We start from the raw sequence: 12,094 nt of genomic DNA, 5'->3' as shown, positions 1-12,094 counted from the left end.
GTAGTTAAGAAAACAATCACACTCATCCAAACATCACAGAATTCTTACTCAATTTTAAGGAAGAGTTTATCTTATCAATATTTATTGTGATGCCTATATGTTTCAGTAGGCTCTAGGCATCCCAGAAAAGAATTAAAAGGGCATTTGAAAATTTCCCAACTTCCCTGTTTACAGTTTCAACCTCACATAAATGAAGTGCACTGATGGGGAACAATCACAGATCACTATCAAGCTCTATTTTTATTCTGCATGGGAGGAAATTACAGTACTTTGAGCTCTTGAAGCAGAAGCTAAGGTTTTTTTCCATGTCTCCACTGCAGATAAGCCTGGTCCTCCTCAGAATATAAAGCTGGCAGATGTCTGGGGATTTAACGTTGCCCTGGAGTGGACACCTCCACAAGATGATGGCAATGCACAGATCTCGGGCTACACAGTCCAGAAAGCAGACAAAAAGACAATGGTAAGAAGCTGCACTGAAGTCCTTACATTTCTAAGGAACTTAAACAACTACTTGCTTGGGAACACAGACACTTAATGAAAAGAGCTAAACTGATGACCCTCAGTTGTATGCCTAAGGTGTCCTATGGCAGGTCAAAGACAGATGAACATCTAATAATAGAATACTAAGTGAAAAAGAGAGTTGCATAGGCAGTGACTGGACACACACTGTGAAGGAGTTTTGACTTACATTTTTGACAAATATAGAGATAATCTGAAGGGGAGGGAGGAACTCAGCTGCTAGGCATCTTAAGGAACAAACTGGGACAAACGGCTTTGTCAGTAAGACTGAGAAATGCCTCTCTCAAGAAAGACCTCATCAAATAGACGAGTTCTCATCTGACTCCCAGATATAAGTGGGGATACAATGTAAAGAAGGTTTTGTTGTTGCTGTTGTAGTTTTTCCAAGGTGCAAATATTCATACAATTACTACGTCAGCCAGAAAATACAAGAGAGCAGATCAGCTGATCTTCACAGTAAAGAACATAGACATTCATTTCCCAAGCTACTGTTAAACACCTGTCTTTTCCTTGTAGTAAAAATGACCTCTCTGTATCATCCATGTCTGACCTCTTACGAGCATCTTTCTAAATAGTGCAGTCTTGTTTCAGGAATGGTATACTGTTTATGACCACTATCGTCGTACAAACTGTGTAGTGTCAGACCTGATTATGGGAAATGAGTATTTTTTTCGAGTCTTCAGTGAAAATTTGTGTGGATTGAGTGAAACTGCTGCAACTACCAAAAATCCTGCCTATATCCAAAAAACAGGTAACATTTACTATTAAAAGCAAACATTACAAATGCTGCTAAATACCAGAAATAATACATTTGCAAATGAAAAACATACTACTAGACAGACCACCAGAAGTATTTTCATTACTTAGTAACTAGCACTTGTAATGCATTTTGGATCAACAGCCTTTATCTAGGTCAACCTCTGTAAAACTGCACGTTTATTCAAAAATACTTAATCAGACATTTTCTAAACTACACTGCTCTCAGAAAATAATACAAGCATGGGGTTACATTATATTCTAGGGTTAAAAATTGAAGATTTCTGTGATGAACATTGTAGATATGGTTGTCACATTTTTAACATAAGTAGAAAATACAATTATTGTGAGAATCTTTCTACTAAAGTATTGTTTTCAAGTAAACTGAATATTAAAATTTGCTACATGGCTAATGTCAACATCATTAATGTCACACAGGTAAAATAATACAGCAGTTAGGTTGTGCACAACTCACCAGAACTGAAAACAGTTATTACTGTTTTGTTCCTTTGAATTGCAGGCACCACTTACAAGCCGCCTAGTTACAAAGAACATGACTTCTCTGAACCTCCTAAATTCACTCACCCTTTAGTAAATCGGTCTGTGATTGCAGGATACAACACAACGCTCAGCTGTGCTGTGAGAGGAATCCCTAAGGTACAAAATTTATCAATTGTCATTGACATAGTCACAAGCCAAGATGCTGCCTTGGAATTCATGCCAGTTCAGTATAATTAAAATAACCATATTAAGGAAAAATATGCATCCATGAATTATTACCACATAGAGATAATGTTTGTGCAGTTGTACACACAGTAATCTACGAAGGGCAACACAGGTAGAATGGAGTAAACATGTAGGTAGGCAATACAGCAAGGGAGACAGAGGAATGGGCAAAGAAAGGCTAGAAGCTTAAGCTAATCTTGCCATTTGAAAGGTTTTGCTTTTGTTTTAAATCTCACAAGAATATTTTCTTACTCTAAATATATTTGTTGAAGTCACTTCAGAGAGAACAAAAAGATGCATTTTTCTGCTGGAAACAGGAACAAGAAGTAAAAACAGTATCAGTTAGGAGATAATTTAAGTTTTCTCAAAAATGGGAAATAGACTTTTTGACTACAGTGAAGGAATTGACCACATCATGACACAATCTCGTCATAAATTTAAATAAAAAATGCAGTACCCCTTTCTTTCCCTCTTCTGGCTGCTAATTTACACCTCCTCTCCATTTCTCTGGTTAGCACAAAGATTTGGTGCTATAAAGCAAATCATGTAAGATCATGGTTGTTTAAATTAACTCAGGAAGCACAGTCACATAAGCAGCCACAAAAAAACAACAGCATAGAAGAAACAAGAGCAGTCAAAATCCATTCCCCACTAGCTGCCTCAGGCTACATTAATGAGGTAATCATAGTGTTAGCAGTGATACTCCCTCCTAAGGATTTGACCCTTTTAAATTTCTATATTACTTCACTGTGTAACATTTTAGCACTTCCAATTTTACAGCTGTTCAATACATTAGACTGAGGCTCTTAAACGTGCCTGCTAGCTCCTCCTTTCACATCAGCCTAAAAGACAAACTCTGCCTCCTTCAGCATGCCTCATACTCTAGAAGCAGCCTTTCCACATACATTTCTGAACTTGCATTGCCCAAATTAACCAAACCAAAAAAACTCTCTCTATACCTAATATAAAACACAGCAACAGGAATTTTTCAGAGTAGCTGATGCCAATACGAGATTTCCCACTCCAAAAAATAGGAAGTTATCAAGTACTTTAAAGTCTATTTCTTCACTACACAAACTAGTGAGAACAGTTTGCCCTACGTACATTTCTCATTTTTTAATTTTCACTTATAAAAGACACTGGAATCAAAACACAAGGACTTGAATTCTACAAAGCCAACCAGTTGAGCAGGAATGTGACTTTGAATACTAAAATTGCTAAAGATGTGTTAAATGATCTGGAAAAATATTTTCCCAGCTCCAAACAAATCATCCTATATTGGCCACGTTCTGTAATTCTGCTCTGATAATCCGTGCAGTTTAATTAACTTTTGTAAAGTACCTAAAGCAATGAAATATATTTTCACACGCACAATGAAATAACCCCTGAAGAAACAGATTTGTAGCCAGTGCAGGACTGTTAGGAAATTGCACTAATTTGTGGTACAAAACTACGTGTTCTACATTATATTTGAAAGTTAGAGAAAATTCTTAACACTTGAATTATTAGCTTCATGAGTTTGTACTCGGAACGAGGAGAGGCTTCCTGAAAAACAATTAATGTTACACAGCCCTCACAGTGCATACTTTTGACTGCTAAACTGATGCTGTCAGATCAGCAGTGAGTTTTCTTTTCTGCCTTCTTTTTAAAAAATTATTCTTTTGTGTTTCTCAGCCAAAGATATTCTGGTACAAAAACAAAGTGGATCTGTCTGGGGATGCCAAATACCGCATGTTCAGTAAACAGGGTGTGTTGACCTTGGAAATTCGGAAACCCACACCTTTTGATGGTGGCTTTTACACCTGTAAAGCTGTTAATGAGTGTGGTGAAGCTGAAATAGAGTGCAGACTGGACGTCAGAGGTAATCAGATTTCATATTACAGATAACATTAACCTTGCAGTGAAAAACCAACAATAACAGGTACCTTAAAAAAAAACAAAACACACACACACATTACAGTAACACTGTAAGAGGAAGAAAAGTGAAGCAATGACATCATAGTAGCAAAGTCTTAGCCTGCAGCAAACGAGGTTATGCTCAAACACAACAGCTGTGGGCAAAGAAATAAACGAAAGAAGCTGCTTACCTTCAAAAGACTTCTGGTAGGCAGAGATCTGAACAAGATCCTTTTGCCTCCACTGTCAACCCTTAAATGAGGTCTGGGAAGGCATGGATCCTGTCTCCACCCCTTCCAATCACTCAGGTACATTGCATGCAGCTGAGCTCCCCTGGGTTGGCCATGCCTTCCCAGCAGGTGCTCAATCAGCAATTCAGGCCCTGACTTAGCATTTCCACTACAATTATCAAGCATCATCTAATTTAATTTACATTTGTTAATTACATACAAAAGCAATATGGCGTTTTTTTGGGCTAAACTGTTACAATATATTTAAATTACTTGCTAGGCAACACAGGGCTTAAGTTACATAACATTTCTGAGTTGGTGTTTCTAAAGTAGAGAGCACAGGAACTAGTTTATCAACAAATATTGTGTTGCAAATGTTTTAATTCAGTGAGCTATATTCTGCAATGAATATTTGAAATTCCACGCTATGACTCCAAAGTTATGAGCTGCTAGATATATGTAACAGTAGTATAAGACGTGCTGAAAACAATTTCAAGGCAGACATTGAGAATTTGTTTAGTACCACAGTAAGGAATATCAACTAAGTATTTTCAGCAAAGCCACCAATAACGTGCCTGTTTGACAATATGAACCCACATAGCACCACTCTGAATGCTCATCAGAACAAGCCGCCAAAGAGACCTGTATTAACAGAAATTGGTAGAGAACTGCCTCCAGCACAGCAAGCCAATAGCTATTTCCTTCTACATCTTCCTATATATATTTTTAAACAGCTTAGTCTTTCACTCAGGGCAGAGTTAGGGATGTAAACTCGCACACCCTGTGGTGAAGGGTCTGCAGTGCTCACGTGAGTCCTGGAAGACAGCAATGCAGCAGTGCTGAACTCAGTTTAAGAACTCTGAGAAGTCTAGCTGATGTATGTGTCTTAATGAAAGTGCTGCACACGCTACAGTCTGTTCAACAGTTACATCACATACATTCAGTGTATACTGTGGAAAAGGCTCAGAACTTACTTTCAACATCATTTGAAGTCTGCTTTAGGAACATTAATATCTCCTTAAAACTACCACAGATAAAAACTACTATGACAAAGATTCCATATTTCTGCTTCAGCAACAGGTCGCAATTTAAAATTAGCTTCCTAATAATATCTTTCTTTTTTCTCCACTTTCCAGTACCTCAGTAAGACTCTGAATCTCAATTATTTCACAAACAAAGGTATGATTCAAAATAATTCAGTAGGATAAAGGAACAATGGGTACTTGGTTATATACGAGATTAAACAATCTTTATTTATGTTACGTGCAATGGAATTTGGGAAATCTGGGGGTATATGCATGTTCTGATTTGTAATTATCATGTGATCACAGTCTTGCAAGACAGTTTGGGTTTTCTTAGTCAACATTTCACAGGTCCCAACTTTCACTACACTGTGCACAGTGTAGAAACCTATAAGACTAATGGAGTACTTTGTTGATTTTTCCCTTAATTCACTACAAGCCCCTCCTCTATGAGACCATTTGCAATTTAACAAGAAGAAAACGGTCATCAATAATTTGTGTGCATTAATTTAACCAAATGTTGTTAAAATTATGCTGCATCTAGAAACGTAATGTACATTTTAGACATTTCAAAAATGAAACTGCTGTAATATACAGTCTGTTAATATATTGACACTAAATATCTCTCCCCATTTTCTGTCTCAGTCTTGGATGGAATTTGAAGAGATGAAAAATGAAGAAACTAATGAAGGATAATTTCACTTACACTTAGGGGTCCTGCTCATGTTAAAAGTCATTTAAAACATAGGCTGCTCTAAAAGTAATGCCTCCTATTTATTTCAATGGAAACTACAACAGACACAAGAGCACAACAACATTATTGGACAGAAAAAAAATTGCAGCTACAGAACACTGTTTTTCAACATAGCCACAACCATTAGCTAAGCGTTTTCACCAGAGACAAACAAGAGCCTGCATGCCGCGCTCAGAACAATCCACATCAGAAGAGATGACCTACTGTCACCGATGCCACTGCTGAAATGCACCACCCACCACCTCACTGTGCTCGCATCAACCGCTTGGTCTCCATAACTGTTTGGCAAGCAGTGATGAATGTCAATGGCCACCATTCTCTCTGCATGAAGGAATTCAATGGCACACCTACGCTTCGTACACGCTTCCACGTCAGACGCCATTTTATCAGGCTACCCCTCTGCTGCCATCTGCCACATGGCAACAGCACATAATGGAATACTGGTGGGAAGGTTCAACCCTTACTGCCAAACTTCCCCAGTGTCATGGGATATCATAAAATAGGAAGCATTACTTTTGGAGCAGCACTCATACAAACAAATCATTTTTACTATTGAGTCACCCTTCATTATATTGATGTCTGCACAGCAGAAAGTAACCTCCAGCCCTTATGCTTTTACTGCCAAGGCTTGAAATACCCAATCCCACACTCTTGAGCATGTATTTGTAGAAGCACGTCTGAAACACACTGTTTGAGAATCTATGGATTAGGGTACTGCTCTGTTTCACATAGAAAGTGATTTATTTCTTAATTACTCATTACTGTTTACCTACTTTTTGAAAAGACACCCACGTAGACTTTCAGGTATTAGATGTTTCTGCAGTCAGTCACAGACATCACCTTCATCTACATGCATCATATGAAACAATGAAAGGCTCAAAGAAATATTATTTGCACTTTAAAATACCAAAACAAAAAGCTGTAATAAATGCAGTAAATTTACTGTCATCCAATATCACTGGAGGCTTTTGAAAGTCTATGAATGGTATGTATATTCTTGGAGATAATTACGTCTCATCAAGGGAAATTGTAGCATTTTTGGTTTCTCACCTAGTAGTTTGAATAGGATTTGAGGGTTGGGGATTTCTTGACCTGCACTGGATTCTGGCTGGAAAGTATTTTTTCATAAAATCACAATAGAAGAGAAAGCAGGAAAATGAATTTAATCCAGGAAACACTGTGCTTTGAAAGAATCGACAGAAAGAACTAAACACAACTCCCCTACCTCCAACATGTCAGTTGGGAAGGTAAAGTGTGTCTGACACAGCACGTTAGTTGCACTAAACAAGCAATTGTATCTTCATAATTAAAACACTTATGTAATGAGTTGTGTACTTTGGTTATTTTATTACAGTATCAGAACAAGGACCGACCTTGAACACCAGCATCAACATTTGTCTGCAATACACTGCCATTACTAAACAAATCAAAGCGAGGGAAAACACGCAAATAAGCTTACACTGTTTTGTTCTTTCTTCTTCCAAGCAACACTATTATTTTAAAAGAAAGGCACGTGTAATGTGTAGAAGTCAGAGATGTTCTACATTACACATAATTTTATTACTTACTGCTAGAATGCCAGGTGGATTTACAGAATCAACCCAGCATCTGTGGGACAATAGCTATGGAAAAGCAGAGACTGAATTGCAGGAGCTTGAATTACAAAGGACAGTTTATCCCAAAGAGAAACAGGTGCTATAACAAATATATTCTACTATCAGAACGGTGTTCCATGAAGAGAACAGATTTCACGCTGTAATAGGGTACAGTACTGAAAGAGTACAAAAATAAACCAAAAGTAACTAAGAAAACGGCATTTTCCATTTGATTTTTAGTTACTCAACACAAGCAAAGTATTTCTGGGAAGAGCAGAACTTCCAGAAGTGAATGTGTATTTCCCCAATCAGCTGTGAAAAGAAGTACACAGTATTAAATGTTAAACAATCATCTTTTTCATGAAATGTTACTCAAATGGTCTTCAAGTCCAAAATTCCACCACGTATATAGATACATACACATAAATGCAAAGCTGAAGTTACAACAAAATTTAAAAAAAAGCACACTCCAGTAACTTTCTGAAAACACGAATCCTAAATTCAAAAGGCAAAGCACAGCTCACATGCTGAAGAGAGGAAACAAGGCAAGCTGCTTCCACAAGATCAGAACTTTCAAATACAAGTTCTAGAAAGATACTTAGAAATTTACATGTGTTTACTGCTGTTTTCCAATAATTTAGTATCACAATTTACCTTTGCCATTTCGGATGGTGACCTTGACCATACAGTTAACTGATTGTTAATTAATCCATACATTATGTTCATCCCTATTTAATTAAAACTAATAGCTTCTCCCAAACATAGCTGCCTAAGGACAATAAAACATCTCAGCCACCCCAACATGCCTGAAAACCAATTTGACAAATAATGGTTTTTAACTTACCTTTTCCTGTGTGGGATCTACTCTGCTACAAAATCAGGCAGGCTTATGGTTCCCAAATGTTGTAGCAAGCATTTGTATGCCGCAGTTATGAAGTGCTATTAATATTACTATTATTATTTTCTTTTTTTACAAAGGCAAGGTAAGATCAACTGTGAAAGCATTAACAAAGGCCAGACAATTTAATAAAATAAATTTACTGACCACTGCAATCTAAATGTTGCATTTAAATCTGATAAGGATCTGTTTGAACCTAGCAAAGAGAAATTTTGCTCAATAATCCTCCTAAAGAAATCACAGAATTGAACTGCTAAAGGCAAGCAAACCTTACCAGCAGTCTTCATTTTCTTTAGCTACTTGAGTTTGCCTCACAGTGTGAACCTTCATCATTATTCTGCAAGAGAAAAAATAAAAGCAAAAGGAGTTAATGGCTGAACAGCACTTTGTAAATACAATTAAAAAAACAAGAGTTGAAAAAATAATACAATAAAAAGGAAAAAAGAAAAGAGAATAAGAGGAAACAATAGAATAGGAAATCCAGGAGGAAAAAAAAACCTAAAAATCAAAAGCCAAGGTGTACCACACCTAACAAAATAATCTCTCCTTCAAGTGCACCAGAAAAACGCAGTGAACCTGTCAGGGACGAAGGAAAGGCTCTTGGATGCCGACACTAACTACTGTCTTACTAATTTCTCTGGTGTTACAAAGCACGACCCGGATCGCATTTAAAAGGTACAAAACTGAGCTCCGCGGGGATGCGCATGCTTATTTTATTTATTTATTTATCCGTTCTCCTTCGATGCCAGCGCCCGACCTCTGAGTAGCGGAGGTGCAGTGGTTGAGCCCCCGAGCATCACCTCAGCGCTTCCCGCCCAGCAGCGCCGCGTGCCGCGGGAATATGGCCCCGCCGTTACTTTGCGTCGGGAGGCAGCGCGGCTTTGGCCATTTTGCACGAGCACGAGCCGCTGCACAGACGGACCTGACTTTTCACATTTTCCCTTCGCACAACTGTTTTAAATCAATTCGAAAGGAAGTTTCTAGGAAGCTCCTCTTGGTCTGAGCACCTGCTGACAGGTTTGCAGAAACCTCGGTGCAATTTGAGCGAATAGCATTAATGTAAAGATTGACCGATTCCATCCCATCAGAACACTCAAAATGGCACAGTGCCTTAAGCAGCATGATTTCATCCTTCTATTCCCAGGGGAGATACACGTTCATTAGAAGCACCTGGCAGGGGGAAGAGCAGCAGTCAGCCCATTAGCACCTGGGCACTTTTGTTTCCAATCAATTAAAAAGAAAACCCACGAGACTGCTGCCAGCCTGATTGATTGGTATTTTATGCTGCTCTTCCACAAAAGGCAACAGAAATTTTTAGCGACTTTTTCAAATTTGTCAAAACTTATTATAGCAAACGATATATAAAAATTGAACTTGACTCGCTGACAGTGAGAGGTCAGGAATTTCCCACACTACTGAAACAAAGCTTTTCTATGCAGGTTAAGGTAGATTTCTAAGACAGCCTCTGTATACTTCACCTGCAGGAATAATTCTTTCTTAGAAAGTATTCTTGTGCTAGCTGTTCCTTAGAAGACTGAGTAGAATGGATATACAAAGATAAGAAAATAACAAATCAAAGGCAATTCCTCCTTAACTTAATCTTTCAATGGTCACTCAAGTGAGATCAACAAGGAAAAAGGTGTTCTGGGAAAGTATAGAAGTCATTTATATTTCCTTTATCACAGAATGTCTTTAAATTAAAATCCTTACATGCGTTCAGAAGTTTGGCACTATCGTCTCTCAGAGCATGTTTAGAAATAAAGCCATTCCTGTCTCCTTACAAATAATTTTATCAGGAACAGTCTGCTGAGATTAAAAATAGCCCACTGATACCTTTCAAGTGCTTCCCAAACACTAACCTCTATATTAGGGCAACAAAAGCTGCCACTGAGATATCCCTCCTATGTCTTTGAGAGGGTCCATATAGCAGTCTGCTTAAGCATCTTAGAACAGGTTGAACTGGTGAAAGTTTGAAAGAAACAGATAAAAACTTCATTCATGAGGTCCTGAAATAGAAAAACAAACACTTGCTTTCTGTGACAGTCAGAAGCGTTGACAAGAAACCCTAAAACCACAGATAACTATCCAACTAGCTATGACCACATTTCAAAGAGGCTTACATACAGAATAACCTGCTGATGATGGAATAAAACTTTGAAGAAGAAAAAAAAGGTGGTATGGCCTCTTTTTTCTTTGCCATGGAAAATCACCTGAGTTTATATTTGTTATGGTTTGTAAAACAAGTTATTAGGAATATCACATGATTTTCACTGTTTTGCTGACACATTTAGATAGTGGGACTCAAATACATGAACTGAGGATGTGGATGAAAGTAACGTAGCCTCCAGTTAGGTTGCAAGTATAGTAGATTTTCATCATTTCTACTTGTTAGCCCTGCTTACAGAAGTGAGGGATTAACTACTACATGTTTAGAATGCATTGTATTTTTCTCTCTCCCCCTTCAGTACAGAAAAATGCTAACAATTTAGACCTTTTTTTTAGGTTACAAGCCTGTTTTAGACACATTTTCTAATGTCAGATGAAATGGTTGAACTGTTTCCAACAAGGAGAGTAAGGAAGAGATGTTGCTGGGAGCCAGCACCGACCAGCAGAACTAATACTGGGTATTTTTTTCTGTTCCCTCAATGGCGCTCTTTAGCATTCCACCCAAAATAGTTTTAATTAAAGTGCAAAAGAAATAAGAGGCTGAGGGATTAAAGAAGATGAAAGAGGGTGACAGAGCTTGCTAAGAGGTAGAGAGAGGAAAAAGATTGACTGGAAATTGGGTAGAAGCCAGGTGAGCAAGAGATTGGCGAAGAGTACAGCCTGGACTGCTTGGGCAGAAGCTGAAATATGATTTACACAACGATGGTTGGAGAGATAAGAACCTATGAATAATGCTAAGGGAAACTGAGAGACATCTGATGAGAAGCTGGTACAGAACTGAGACTGGCTGGTCGAGTCTAGGCCAACAAAGTGTAGGGAAATGGTAAGGAATCCAAGCAGGGAAACTGGAAGTAAAAGGAGAGACACCGCTCACCATCCAGTATGTTGAGACCAAAGACAGGTGCTTTCAATGGTGTTACTGAGGGACACTGAAAAGGCAAAAAAAAAAAAAAAAAGTGGAAGAAAAGGAATGGAAATTTTCATCTACTTGAAGGAAACAACTGTTTAAAGTTTTACATGGTGTTTTTTTTTCTGCCACTGTTTGTTCCTTTTTGTGTATATCTATTTTGGAAGAAGGGGATTTCTATTTCTATGTAGGTTCCTAAACCATGTTTATCACTATAGTAACTGTTGTAAATAGAAGCAGCACTGTTTGCCTTTGGCTGCTGCAAATATGGTTCTTTCTCTGTAGGACTGATATTTTAAAACAAAATTAGTCAGTGCTGGAACTGCTGCTATGTCCCAAATGCTTTGTACACATATAAACAGAAAGTTAACTTTGAAATTAAGATTATACTAAGCACACCTAAACAGAAATTCAGCCACAATTGTATTAACCTTGGCATAACTGTTGAGCTGATCTTAGTGTACCTGAGCACAGAATCTGCCTGAAAGAAGTCCTCTGCTGTAGTCACCTGCACTCAAACTCCAGTCACCAACATGAAGCTTTAAACCTTCACAGAGCTGGAAAGAGGGGACATATATCCATATTGTTTAAAGAATTGGCATGTTTTTTTCTACTGTTTTATTGA

The 12,094-nt window shown here is 37.9% G+C and overlaps 1 protein-coding gene across 2 annotated transcripts in view; it reads left to right on the top strand.

Moving 5' to 3' along the window:
- Window positions 1–3,888, top strand: part of MYBPC3 (myosin binding protein C3) — a 48,791-nt gene extending 44,903 nt beyond the window's left edge. For both annotated transcript variants that reach the window (XM_065754918.1, XM_065754917.1), the window contains 4 exons: window positions 321–460; window positions 1,111–1,270; window positions 1,796–1,932; window positions 3,676–3,888. In XM_065754918.1, coding sequence (XP_065610990.1) covers window positions 321–460; window positions 1,111–1,270; window positions 1,796–1,932; window positions 3,676–3,888 — 650 coding nt within the window. The remainder of the gene's footprint in view (window positions 1–320; window positions 461–1,110; window positions 1,271–1,795; window positions 1,933–3,675) is intronic.
- Window positions 3,889–12,094: the final 8,206 nt, after the last annotated feature.

Source organism: Cyrtonyx montezumae, unplaced genomic scaffold (assembly GCF_038088225.1).
Source record: "Cyrtonyx montezumae isolate F1298 unplaced genomic scaffold, pur_monq_1.0 scaffold_10, whole genome shotgun sequence".
In the NCBI taxonomy this organism is placed as follows: domain Eukaryota; kingdom Metazoa; phylum Chordata; class Aves; order Galliformes; family Odontophoridae; genus Cyrtonyx; species Cyrtonyx montezumae.
The sequence above is the reverse complement of the archived record's forward strand: the minus strand, read 5'-3'. Positions and strand labels throughout refer to the sequence as shown.